General features: G+C 45.2%; 1 protein-coding gene across 1 annotated transcript in view; it reads right to left on the bottom strand.

Moving 5' to 3' along the window:
* The window catches only part of eys (eyes shut homolog), a 334,776-nt gene that overhangs the window by 280,075 nt on the left and 41,104 nt on the right, over positions 1-13,597 (bottom strand). The window contains exons 7-10 of the mRNA XM_072669909.1: positions 8,674-8,778; positions 6,292-6,431; positions 3,435-3,598; positions 1,683-1,936 (exon numbers count right to left, since the gene is read on the bottom strand). Of these exons, the coding sequence (XP_072526010.1) occupies positions 1,683-1,936; positions 3,435-3,598; positions 6,292-6,431; positions 8,674-8,778 (663 nt within the window). The remainder of the gene's footprint in view (positions 1-1,682; positions 1,937-3,434; positions 3,599-6,291; positions 6,432-8,673; positions 8,779-13,597) is intronic.

Below are 13,597 nucleotides of genomic sequence, written 5' to 3'. Positions count from 1 at the left end.
AAATGGGCCACTGCCCGCTGCACCCGGTGTCACTGAACTGTTAGTGATACAGCAGTGTACAGCTGACAGGGGGCTGTCAAAACTGCTCTACCGAGAGCAAATCCATTCATTGTGTACGCCGCGTACAGCACGAGGAATTTGCACAGAACAGCAGTTAATGGATACACTGATTCAGTCACCTTTCCCTGACCTTCTCAGAAACGCCTCTGTGGTACTTCCTAGTAGTGGTGTCATTCATTAGGAGTGTTTGGTGTCGCTTAGGCTTTCCAGATCGGTTCAACATATTTTCCAAAGTCATGCTTTCCATACCTTTTACCCAATTAGAAATCCTTCAAAAAAAAAAAAGCATGCTCTCTCAGGGTCACAACGTACATCAGTCAAAAATGCTAGGCCTGATTATAGAACTATATTGATACTAGATTTATATGATATTTATTTCTCTTCAGTCATATAAATCAGACTCCGGCTCCGGTCTAGAGACATCGACACCATTCCAGCTCCAGACTGTGTGGTTCACGGTTCGTGCATTGAATTGTATTCCCATAGGAATGAATGGGGCGGATAAAGGTTTATGCACCCTTCTGCAGCCCTGATTAAACAGTTACAGTAGTAACGCTCAACCAACCACATGGGGTACCAAGGAAACGGCTTAGCAACATCCTAGAAACTATCCTGAGACACCTTAGCAACCACCTATGATATCACAGCGAATGGCAAGCACTCAACCACTAAGCAATACCTTTGAAATCATCTGTGCAATCAATCTAGCAACCACTAAGCAACACCAGAACATCCAACTGGCATACCATGCCAAGCTCCATATCACCTCGCAAGCACCTAGCAACGCCATAGCAACCCTTTAGCAACACTCAGAAACCACCTGAGCCACCTGCGATAGCAAATGCCTGGGAAACTGCAGCAAAAACAGAGTAAGTAACCACATACCAACATCCTAGGAACCACCTGGAATACCATAGCAACTGCCTAGCAAACAACCTAGCAACCACTAAGCAACACTGTAGCAACCACCTGAAATACCATAACGACTACCAAGCAACACTATAGCACTCATCTAACAACCATTTTGAAACACCCTAGGAACCACCTGGAATACAATAGCAACCACCTAGCAACCCCTAAGCAACACCGTAGCAACCCCCTGAAATACCAGAACAACTACCAAGCAACACTGTAGCACTAATCTAACAACCATTTTGAAACACCCTAGGAACCACAGGGAATACAATAGCAACTGCCTAGCAAACAACCTAGCAACCACTAAGCAACACTGTAGCAACCCCCTGAAATACCATAACAATTACCAAGCAACAATATAGCACTAATCTAGCAACCATTTTGAAAAACACCCTAGAAACCACCTGAAATACCATAGCAACCACCTAGCAACCACTAACCAACACTGTAGCAAGCTCCTAAAAAAACATAACTACCAAGCAACACTGTAGCACTCATCTAGCAACCATATACCACATATACACCAAAAAAGCACCTAGCAAAACCATAGCAACCCCTTAGCAATACACATTAGTTTTACCCCAGTGACCACATAGCAACACCCTAGCAACAGCTTTCTTCAGAAAATGCACTTGAAGCTAAGCTGCTGTCCATCATGTATGACCTCAGCACCACAGTGAAGCCACTCCCACAAGTGCAAAGCTCACCTTCAAAACCAGAGGCGCAGAGGCACCAGTAACTGCCGACAGAGTCCACGCAGGTGGCGCCGTTGGCACACGGAGAACTCCTGCACTCGTCCGTCTCCACTTCACAGAGCGCCCCCTCGTATCCTGGCGTACATCGACAAGTGTAGTTGTGCCGCTGGTCCAGGCAGACGCCGTGCTCTGAGCACCGATGGCCAAGGCAGTGGTCAATGTGGAGCTCGCAGTGGACCCCCGTGTATCCATGGTCACACTGACAACTGTGGGTACATAAACAGATATAAGAGGCTTTGAGAGGCCTTTCGAGAAGTGACCAGCAGCATCAGATAGAGGAGTGCACTTTGCTTTGTGTTTATTATGGAGGCGAGCCAACCGCCATTATCTGAACTTGGCACACGGCTCAACTTGGGGTGACGGCTGCTGTGTTTGCATAAAAAAGGGCCAAATTGCCCATAATAAACACAATATAACTATTAGCCGGGCAGACTGTTGTTCCAGGGGTGTTTAATGATGTTTGATAAGCTAATGTTTTACAAGGCCAGTGGCTTTAAAGCAGCACTATGTGAGAACTGTACACCGCTTGCTCCTTGGCTCCCCCTAATGTTGAGGAGCATAATTCCCTTTCACTCCACTGCTGTAAAAACAAAATCAGCTTTGAGCACCCTCCCCCCCTCCCCTCATGCCATGTGTGCACAAGCTGAGAAATCCAGAAGCACTGGGCTCTCCCAGTTACTGTCAGTGGAGCACCAGCATGATCCTGAAGCTGCTGTTTTAATAATGTGCTTCATATTGCAGCTTTAATACTGATAAATGTAAACAAGCTCTGTTCCGAGACAGCCTGCCTTGTGTACTGCCTCCGGCTGAAATGTAGGCCCACAGAACAAACTGTTCCATCTGGAAATGTTCCTCAGGAATGCTGGCAAACATGAACCCTGGCTGCTTCTTCTGCTGGACGTCTGAAACTCGTGGAAAGCCGAGATGACGCACTTGCCTCAGGCAGGAACAGTACAATGTTGAATCCTTCCCCCGAACCACATTCTCAACTCCAGGATCTCCAAGTGCTGCGGACGGTCTGCAGTAACGACACTGCTTATGACTATGACAAGAATAGGCCGGCCAGGCAAGGCCACGTGTAACTCAAATGTTGTGGTTATGACATTACAACCCTGATTGATTCAATCAAAACAGGCTCTTTTTTAAGCTTAAATAAATAAATAAATAAATAAATATTACATATAAGGGTTGTAGGTTTGATACCCGGGTCCGCCAAGCCACCACTGTTGGGCACTTGAGCAAGGCCCTTAAGGGTCACGTTAGGTCAGGATGTTGATGATCACCATCCAACTGTATCCCAACACAGCTCTTCCACTGCTCAATGCTGGGGGGCTTTATACCCCACGCCTGACATTAAGCAGCATGGTGCCAATAGGTTCATGATGTTCATCAGCTCTAGAGAGTCCTATTCTATTGGCAATACTCTCTACATGGACTAGGCAAGCTGTGTGTGCATTCATTAGAAGGGGTGTCCACAAACTTTAGACATAGTGTACATATATCAAATGGAATTGTACATTTTGGACATTAGGACTGTATGGCTTTATATGGCCGTGACATGACCTGTGGGACGGTGCCGCCCGCTAGCTGAGTCACAGCATTTATTTATGGACCATGTATTCATGTCCTTAGATCAATTGGACCTTTGCAGGTGGCTTTGTGCTCCAAAAATAACACTGGTATATATATTTTTAACACACTCACCTGTACCCGGCAAGCTCATCTATGCAGGTGGCGCCGTTCAGACACAAGTGCTGCACACACTCGTTGATATTGACCAAGCAGTTCGGGCCTGTCCACCCAGGTGCACAAACACAGCTGTAGCTGGTGCCTCTGCTGAGGAAACAGCGTCCCCCGTTGGCGCAAGGCTGTCGAAATGATAGAGAACTATTAATATTCGATTACCAATTATCACATCCTCATAAACCTCATTTAAATATGCACATGTATGCAGATTTGACATGCCGTTTTCATTAAAAACATGCTGAATATTCATGGGAAGCTGATGTTTTTTAATGGTTATTGTTATTGGCAGAGGTTATTGACATGATTAAAACTCCCTCGACTGATTTCACACTCTTCAAAGTCACTCTTCAGGGGGGTGATGTTACTCAGCAGGAAAAGCGCAACCCAAGCAAGGGGATTATTGATGGGGCGAACATCTTCAGGAAGCAATATGTGCTTTACTATGACAAGAACACATGAACACGCTAAATGTTCATCATACAAAAGTATTGGGACACCTGCTCATTCAGTGTTTCTTCTGAAGGGCATTAAAGGAGTTTATCCTGCTTTTGTTGGCGTAACTGTCTCTACTGTAAAGGGAAGAAAGCTTTCTATGAGATTTTGGAACATGCACTGTCCAAAAGTTTGTGGACACCCCTTCGAAAGAATGCATTCAGCTACTTTGCTAAGTTGCGCACATTGCTGGTTGTCTAGTCCCTGTAGAATAGGACTCTCTGGAGCAGATAAACATGCCTAAACATGGCTTGCCTAACACCAGGTGTGGGCCAGAGGGGTATAAAGCCCCCAGCATTGAGCTGTGGAGCAGTGGAGAGGCTGTCCTCTCTGAAATGATGGAAGGTGGAGCTCCGTTCAAAACTTTTGGGACGAGTTGGGGATGATGAGGTGGGGTGGTGATCATCATCCAACATCCTGACCTCACTAACATTCCTGTCTCTGAATGCGATCACATCTTCACAGCTACACTACATGGACAAAAGTATTGGAACACCTGCTCATTTACCGTTTGGTCCCAAATCAAGGTTACTAAAAAGAGTTGATCCTGCTTTTGTTGGAGCAACTGTCTCTACTGTCCAGCAAAGAAGGTTTTTTCCCTAGATTTCGGAGCTTGCTGTGAGGATCTGATTGCAACCAGTGGTTACTTAAAGTAGTTGAAGGCACTTTAGGCAGAGGAGTGTGGAAGGGCATCTTTAAGACAATCGGTTTAATGGTTCACATTTGCATATGAAACACTGAAGCTGATTAATGGTAACGGGTGAGACCGCTTTAAAGGGCAATTACCGCAGAGGTGATGTCAATACATCAACACGCTCTGCTGTCCACCTCTCAGTAGGACTGAAGGGTAGAATTCCACCACTACAGTATTTGGGAACAGTATGAGACCGCCCTGATAAGCCGCATCACCACCAGAAACCTGAAGAGGGTGGTTAATACATGCGTAATACTGTTGAATACTTCATTTACAGTGTAAAAAACAATTAATTAATTAAAAGCAAAGGAAAATGCCCATATGTTAGCCTCAGGCTAGCTGCACACGGTGCATCACTGAACATAAACTATTAACAGCAGTTATCAGACTGTTAAGAGGTTAAGTTAATGCAAAAAGAAACGCCACATGTTAACAAAGCGGAACACGATCGTAACATTTCTGCTGTCAGGATAATGCCACTCGCAGCTAGTGGCAGAAATAGACTCGAAAATGTGCCCATGACGACCAGAGCTGCTTGCTGTGAAAGGTACCTCACGCCACTGGCTGCAAAACAAGCTCAAACATCAACTGATCCACCCCGGGTTTAAATGGAGTTATGTAATAACTTAAAAGTTTGGGAGAAGGTCCACGCCCATACTCCTCCCCTCCAGTACTACGCACTATAAACCCGTTCCTGGGTGTCCGAACGGCCGAGTCGCTCGCTGTCTTCAAACGCAGACTGCTATTCGTCCAAGTATTCTCTGAAGAGGTGGGTCTTCAGAGTACTATGGTCACCTTACTGACTTGTGTTTAGTAATGTCTAAAGCTTAGAGGTATCTTTACCTTATATTTTTAGTCTATTCTAACTAGCTGAGGTTTTTCTTGGGTAAATAGCAAAGCACTTTTGTAAGTCGCTCTGGAGAAGAGCGTCTGCTAAATGCCTTAAATGTAAATGTTCCTCTCCTCCTGATGATCCAATTATACTTAACCTCTATTCTGGCAAGAGAAGGGGGGGGGGGTCTGGCTTCAGGTCCCATCAGCTCAAAGCCCCCCAGAACTCCAGCCCAAATTTCTCGAGTTCTCCTTCCTTGCCTCAGCTAGCATGGTCTGCACCATCTGTTCTTACCAGGTCCGATTTCTCCAAATATACCTTTGCTCAGTTGCATTTGAAACATATCAGCCCACAGAGCTTGTCTCCGAAATGCAGCAGGCTTGATTAGGTGCTGAATTTTGGGGTGAAGAGTTACATGATGTGTATGTGTTAGCTGGCCAAGTAGCCACTAGTTTTAGTTTTTAATCAATGCGACTAAACAGAAAACCTAGAAAACCTAGAAAACCCTGAAAACAAGCTCATGTGGGGCTCACTTGGGTGGATTGTGGGCTAGGTGGGTTCCAGGGGGGTTCCCAGATGGGCTTGGGCTCTGAGTTGGTTTGTATGTGCTGTTTTTGGGCACTGGTTGGGCTTCCCAAACCATTACAGCCCACCCTAATCTCACATGGGTCCCATCTAGGCCATATGGGTCCATACATGGACTAACCACACTGGCTCCACATGGAGATGTTCTTTGGGGAAAATCAGCACCGGTTCAGCTGGGGGCCGAGACAGCTGTTGAAGTCCTGTTGACCCACCTGTACGGAGGGGGGGCATGGCCTACGACACACATAGCGCAGGTCTACAGGTGCATCCACACACACCATCCCAGCAGGGCAGGTAATGTTCAATAAGGTGCATGCGTTCACGTCCACCTCGCAGTTCGGCCCAACGAATCCTGCAAGGCAATGAAAACAGTAGCAATAAGAGGGGGGATGGGGGTGGGGAGGGAAATAAGCAGGCAGCTAGGGCAGGACGCTCTCTGGATCTCTCGTTAGCAGCCATGTTTAATTCCTGTAAGCGTTCTATCAGTGTGTTGCTATCGATGCACTGCAGTCAGGAATTGCGGCTGGAAAGCAATACTGGTTCAGCAGGTGAGAAAATGAACTCGGCGTGAACTCGGCTCAGCCGAGAAGCAGCAGAAAGCGTGCATTAGGAAATTGATAATGACGAAACGTAGCGGCGCTGACAGAGCTCGGCGGCTGTCAACCTGGTACAAGCTGACAATCACCCTGAGAAGAAACTGCAGTCGACAGATGGACTCGCTAGAAATAGTTGAAAGGCGTTCCGTACAGGGTCCAGGCTTACTTACTTACTTAAGGCCGACTGGCACACGAAGCAAAAAAGAAACAAATCCGAGTTTCAAAAAGGAATTTTCTTATCAGCGAAGCAGAGAGAGGGTGACTGGAGATAGCACAGCTGCTACGCAAGGAAGCCGCTGAACGGCGGCGGATGGTACAGAGAAAATGTATGGAATAGCAGAAAATCCGATGATAAAGCAGCGGCTTTGAGGAGAACAGCCATTGTTAAGAAGTTGTGTTGTTTCAATGATTAGCACTTCTGTTATTCTCACCTGCCATCGCTTCTAAGCTTTGGTGAAGCTGCAGGAACATTCATAGGGAAGGACTGTACGAAGGTAGAGCCCAAGTGAAGGAGGGGGGGGGGGTTTGAATCATCAAACAGGAATCATCATTAAGTCTTAAGTCATATAAAATGTGTAAGATAATATTTTATATTTTATTGATCCACTAATCAATAAATAAATAAAACCAATCAGCCATAACATTACCAACAAACCACTGCCAGGTGAAGTAAATAGCATTGATGGTCTGGTTCCAGTGGCATCAATCAGGAAGGCCTTGTATGCAGTGGACAGTGCCTACCAAAAGTGCTCCAAAGAAGGACAACAAACATGGTCATGGGTGCCCAAGGCTCACTGATGCTCACAGAGGCCCCTCCCACCTCACAACTTGCAGGACATAAAGGATCTGCTGCCAAATGTTAGTCTTGGTGCCAGATACCCAGGACACCTTCAGAGGTCTTATGGACTCCGTCTTGACGGGTCAGAGCTGTTTTGGTGGCTTGAGGTGGACCTGCACAATATGAGGCTGTTGGTTTTAATGTTATGGCTCATTTTTTTCTCATGGTTCACTCATGATTCTCTCATGATCCACTCATGATCTGTTTGCGAGACACTCATGATTCAATCATGATTCACTCTATTTTTTTTCATGATTCGTTTGTGATTCTCTTGTGATTCACTCAGGATTCTCTCTTGAAACGCTCATGATTCACTCATGTTTTTCTTATGATTCATTTGTGATTCTCTTGTGATTCACTCAGGATTCTCTCCTGATACCCTTATGTCTTTCTCATTATTTTTAAAATTTTTCTCATGATTCGTTTGTGATTCTCTTGTGATTCTCTCATGATTCACTAATGTCTTTCTTATAATTTTTCTCAGGATTCGTTTGTGATTCTCTTGTGATTCGCTCATGATTCACTCATGTCTTTCTCATTATTTTTCTCATGATTCTCTCAAAATTCTGTGATGAATCACTGATGATTCTCTCATGGTTCGTTTGTGATTCTCTCGTGATTCGCTCAGGATTCTCTCATGATACACTCCTGATTCACACATGTTTTTCTCATGATTCGTTTGTGATTCGCTCACGATTCACTCATGTCTTTCTCATTATTTTTCTCATGATTCTCTGATGATTCTCTCATGCTTCTCTGTCTGAAGCACACGGGTAGCCTAGGGGAGGAGGCAGCTGGGGCTTGGGAGCGCTCTGCTCGTTGGGCGGTTGGGAGCAGCTGGCAGAGAAGCGCGTTTGTAACCCTGCCAGCGCTGCCGCTGATCTCTCGGGTGGGCCTTGGGCTTTGCCTTCCTGCATGCAAACGAAGCTGCGGGGCCGGGGACGACTGCAGTGTGGAGGGGGTGGGGGGAGGGAGTGCAGCAGCACAAAAAGGGAAGAGGATTTCATAACACAATATTGACAATTCGGTGGTGCTAATGAGCTCTGGCAGGCGGCGCGGTGCGGGCGATTTACGCAGCTGTCAGTCACAGGGGCTGGTGCCGGCGTGGTGGGTGGAAGGCCACTTTCATGGCGCCGTAGAGGGAAAGGGGCTGGTCGTACCTGTGGGACAAGAGCACGTGTAGTATCCGTCAAAGTCATCACACGAACCCCCGTGCTGGCAGGGCCTGGACTCGCACTCGTTTATTTCGGTCTCACAGTGGCGTCCTGCAAGCGAGGATTGAGAGGGATCGAGGTTAGGGCAGGTCAGTGACATAAAATTGACACAATTTACACAACCTTATCACATGTAGACGAATAGAGCGAATCCTGCTGGATTATTTCTACCTATTTTTAAGATAAAATGTAGTAATTTTTAGTAATTCGCCAGAAAAACCCTTTCTAAAGCTAAGCTAACATGGCTAATAATGAATGAACATTAGTGGGAAGCAGTCAGCAGTCATCTCTCATTTGCATAATGCTAATAGTGACATTACTGGACCTAAAGGATCAACTTCGGTCTTTTCAAGGGGTGCCCAGAGGGGCCTTCCTTTGGCTGCAGCTCTCCTGCTGGTACTGATTCAACATCAGCAAGATGGTTTGGAGTGGTCTGGAAGGAATTCTGATCCTGAACTCTTGGGCTTGCTTTGAATTTTACCAAACGACCCACCCCAGTTTCAAATTCTGAGAAGCAGAAGGTACGAAATCACCTCTCACACGCCAACAGAGTTAACAGAGAGATGCTGAAAAAGCCTCTGAGAGAAGTTTCCTTGAACACTGACCAGAGTCGGCCTGCTGAGACGGACAGGAAGGATGCGTCTGGCGTGCTACAGCTATTAACAGTGATGGTCGTAATAGCAGAGAAGAAGCAGATGCATGCGAGGGGATTAATATTATGGTGATAAGTGAGGGGAGAAGCCAATAAGGTGGAATGGGACGAGGGAGCAAAAGTGAGACTCCCCTTCAGTGACGGAGTTCAGAAGGGGATTAGGGGTGTCTAGCTTGACTAGATTCAGCTCAACCACTTAGCAACGCTCTAAATGTAGATGACCTAGCAACCACAAAACAACTCAATAACAACCTAGCAAGACTATAACAACTAATTTGCCACTTTGTAGCTACCACCTAGCAACACTACAACAACTACATAGCAAACACTTAGCAACATCAAAGCAACCATCTGGGATAACATATCAACCACCTAGCAAACTGTAGCAACCCCCAAGCAACCAATTAGCAACACTATATAAACAACCTAGCAACCACAAAACAACCCAACAACCACCACCTAGCAACACTACAACAACTACTCAGCAGCTCCTGAGCAACACCTAGCAACACTATATAAACAACCTAGCAACCACAAAACAACTCCGTAACAACAACCACCTAGCAACACTACAACAACTACTTAGCAGCTCTGTAGCAATCGGCGTCAGACCAGCTGCCACCTACCAGTCCGACCATCAGGCCCCCAATCCACCACCACCCATACCAGACCATCGGCACACCCTCCTACCACTGCTACCTGTTTAATGACCATGTTCAAACCTAAATGCACTCTTAACTATCTGCCACTATTAATATCACCACTATTAACTATCTGCTGTATCTGGTTTGGTAACTTTTATAATCAATAATTTATCAATAGTTCTGATCAGAGGAGGACGGGTCGGGTCCTCCTTGTGAGTCTTGGTTCCTCCCAAGGTTTCTTCCTCCAGCTCTGAGGGAGGTTCTCCTTGCCACTGTCGTCGTTGGGGCTCACTGGGGGTCTTTGATTCTTCATGTCTTCTTACGTTATTTCTTTTTTGTCTCTGACTTTACTAATTACTAATTATGTAAAGCTGCTTTGTGACGACAACAGTTGTAAAAAGCTATACAAATAAATTTGACTTGACTCCCAATCTAAAGAGAGTCATTAACATTCTGGGCTGTATCGGTTTCATTTCGGCCTGTATAGCAATCAAGGCCTGGTGCAGTCACATTCCTGGACGCTGATCTTCAATCTTTCCAAAATTATAGCAGACGAGATCCACAGAGGGAGGCTTCAGCCAAGCGGAAATGGGTTCCTCTCTACAGAGGTCTGATCTGCTGTGTGCAAACTGGAACAAAACACTAATAAACACCAGATCCTCTTTCATCTCCTCCAGAAAAAGTCCATGAACATATTCATGACATGTCTTTTCATCCGCAGCCCAACCGGTCCACTGATCTTTGCAGGACATGCCATTTGTGTTCTCCCAACACAGTGCCAGGAGTCTCTTTCCAACCCCAGTCAGGGGGAATGCCATGGTGTTGCTGGTGTCCCATCCTTCCAGCCTTCTTATATGGAACTATATGAACGCTGAACAAGCAGACATTTGATTATCCAGTGAGAAATGTGTGGCAGAGCCCAGGTGGAGGTTTCCTCGCCTCCTTTTATGAGGGAGACGGCCGCTGTAACGACGTTACGAGCTCATCTGCATTACAGTTCCCGAGGCCGTTATTGGGTTACCGCGCTAAAAGCATAAGAGCCAATGAGTTGTAATTTGACAGCCGTCTTCACTAACTATATTGGAAAGGATTGTAAAGATTTGTGGCAGTATGATCACGTGCAGCCTCCGGGAGTACTGGAAGTGCTTCAGCTATGTGCTAGTAGGGGTAAGGCAATGAGAATTGTCCTCAATCTGAAAAACCAAATTAAATATCACATCAAATTTATGTGTATTGTGCTTTTTACAACTGCCGTTGTCACTAAGCAGCTTTACAGAATCAGTAATAAAGTAAAAGACAAGAAATCAACAACATAAGAAGACATGAAAATCTAAGACCCCTAATGAGCAGCCAAAGGCGACAGTGGCAATGAAGAAACTTTTGGAGGAACCAAGACTCACAAGGGGGGCCCGACCCATAATATCATAATGAAATTAATATTACTTAATATAATCACAGTAGTGATGGTCAGAGTAATGAAAGTAATGCTGGTTAAAAGGTGGTGATATTAGTAGTGGCAGATTAACATGGTCATTAGGCAGGTAGCAGTGGCAGGAGGGTGTGCAGCTGGTCTGACACAGGTGGCGGGGAAGCCTGGTGGTCGGGCTGGTGGGTGGCAGCTGGTCTGACGCAGGTAAAAGGGACCTCAGCGGTCAGTCTGGGCAGCTATTTACTCCGAGAAAGTGAAGAGACAGATATAATGTTTATTAAAATAAACAAACATTTATTATTATTATTATTATAATTATTATTATATTAGCACGTTCCAATGCATTGATTGGTTTAATTGTGTGATTTTCCTTTTGCTGGGTGGTTGCTATGGTGTTGCTAAGTAATTACTAAGGTATTCTGTTTAGCTACAGGTATTTTTGTTATAGAAATTAAAGTGGTGCCAAAGCTTATGGTACAAATACACTAGTAACACCCACATTAACTACTTCAAAACACACAGCCACTCGAGACACCACAGCAACCACTTGCTATACTAAAGCAACAGCTTATTAAGCACTCAGCAATGCCCTAACCACAACCACTTGACAATACCACAGCAACCGCCTTGTACACTATGGCAGCTGCCTGGCATGCACTGCACAACACACTACCAAGCACTAGGCTAAGCCACAGCAACCACCTAACAACACTTTAGCATGCATATAACAACCACTTAAAAACACCATAGCAACTACCTGGGGATATTACATCAACCACACCAACCGCCAGGAACACTAGAGCATCATTCCTAAAACTATTAAGCCACACTATATCAACCATTTGAAATACTATAGCAAACGCTTAGGAATACTATTGCAACCACCTGAAATACCATAGCAACCAGCCAAAAACAAAATACCATCCATCTTAAAACTGTTTAGCAATGCCATAATCAACCATTTAGAATACCACAGCAATTACTTAGCAACACTATAGCAACCACCTGAAATACCATAGCAACCAGCCAAAAACAAAACAGCATCCATCTTAAAACTATTAAGCAACACCATATCAATCATTTGGAATACCAGAGTTATCACTTAGCAACACCACAGCAACCACCTAGCAAAAAATAAATAAATAAAAAAGTGGCTGCATTTTACCTCCCATGTACAGATGGGCAGAGTCTCCAGATGACTGACCAAAAGCCTGATCTCGAGACAATCGATCAATCGCTTCTGCTTTTTCCGTCAAACTTTTTTCAGGCTAATCGTATTCAAAGAACTCGATATTTGGTTCCGGTCCTCTGAGGGGCGGCGGCGGCCCTGGGAGACTTTGACACATCAGAGGCCATTAATCAATGAAGATGTCGTCAGCATCCTAGTCTAAATAAAACATCGAGCCCTGGGCTACGGCGTGTAGCCAGCCAGTAACGTCCTAATAATAAGATATTCACTGAGAGATCCAGAGAAAGAAAAGCAGGGCCGACACGGCTGGAATTAAAAACCAGCTCTTTAGACTTAGTCCGTGGTTCCGCAGAGGAAAATTTCCCCAGATCTTCAAGTGATGAATTTCTGTTACATCTGTCAAAAACGAAAGAGTCTCATCACTGTGGCAACAGAGATTTGCGACTGGAATGGAATGAAAAGGTAAACACTAATGAACAGCAATGGAGATGGCATGTAGCGCTGTTGGGTAAAAAAAGATAAAAGACAGCTGGGTGTGGAAAATATGGGACTGACGAGAGGCTTTTGTCAGGAAACGCGTCTTTGTGTGTAAATTTGTTGCGTTTTGTGTGTCGTAATATGAAGCTTATTTATAATGCACTTACATCCATCATGAAAGCAATTCCAGCTTCCCACAAGGCGGAACATGGAGCATGGCATGTTTTTCCTGCTGCATTCGGAAAAGATCATAAATCATACTCTCATGCTCTTCTCAGGCAGTTCCATCAGAGCTCGGAAACAATCAGCGTAATGCGGGGAACTGTGCTCCAAGTTATCTGAAAAGTCATTTCTTACTCCAACTGCGCCGTTTGTGTTTCTGACTGAAGCTAGTTCTGCAGTTTCATCAGCATTTCAGAAACGACAGGGCTCAATAGAGCACCCTCATTTGCCCTGATCAGCACTTTTAATTCCTAATT

The sequence above is a fragment of the Salminus brasiliensis genome, chromosome 24 (assembly GCF_030463535.1).
Source record: "Salminus brasiliensis chromosome 24, fSalBra1.hap2, whole genome shotgun sequence".
NCBI classification, from domain to species: domain Eukaryota; kingdom Metazoa; phylum Chordata; class Actinopteri; order Characiformes; family Bryconidae; genus Salminus; species Salminus brasiliensis.
Note: the sequence above shows the minus strand (reverse complement) of the source record. Positions and strands in the feature narration are given on the sequence as shown.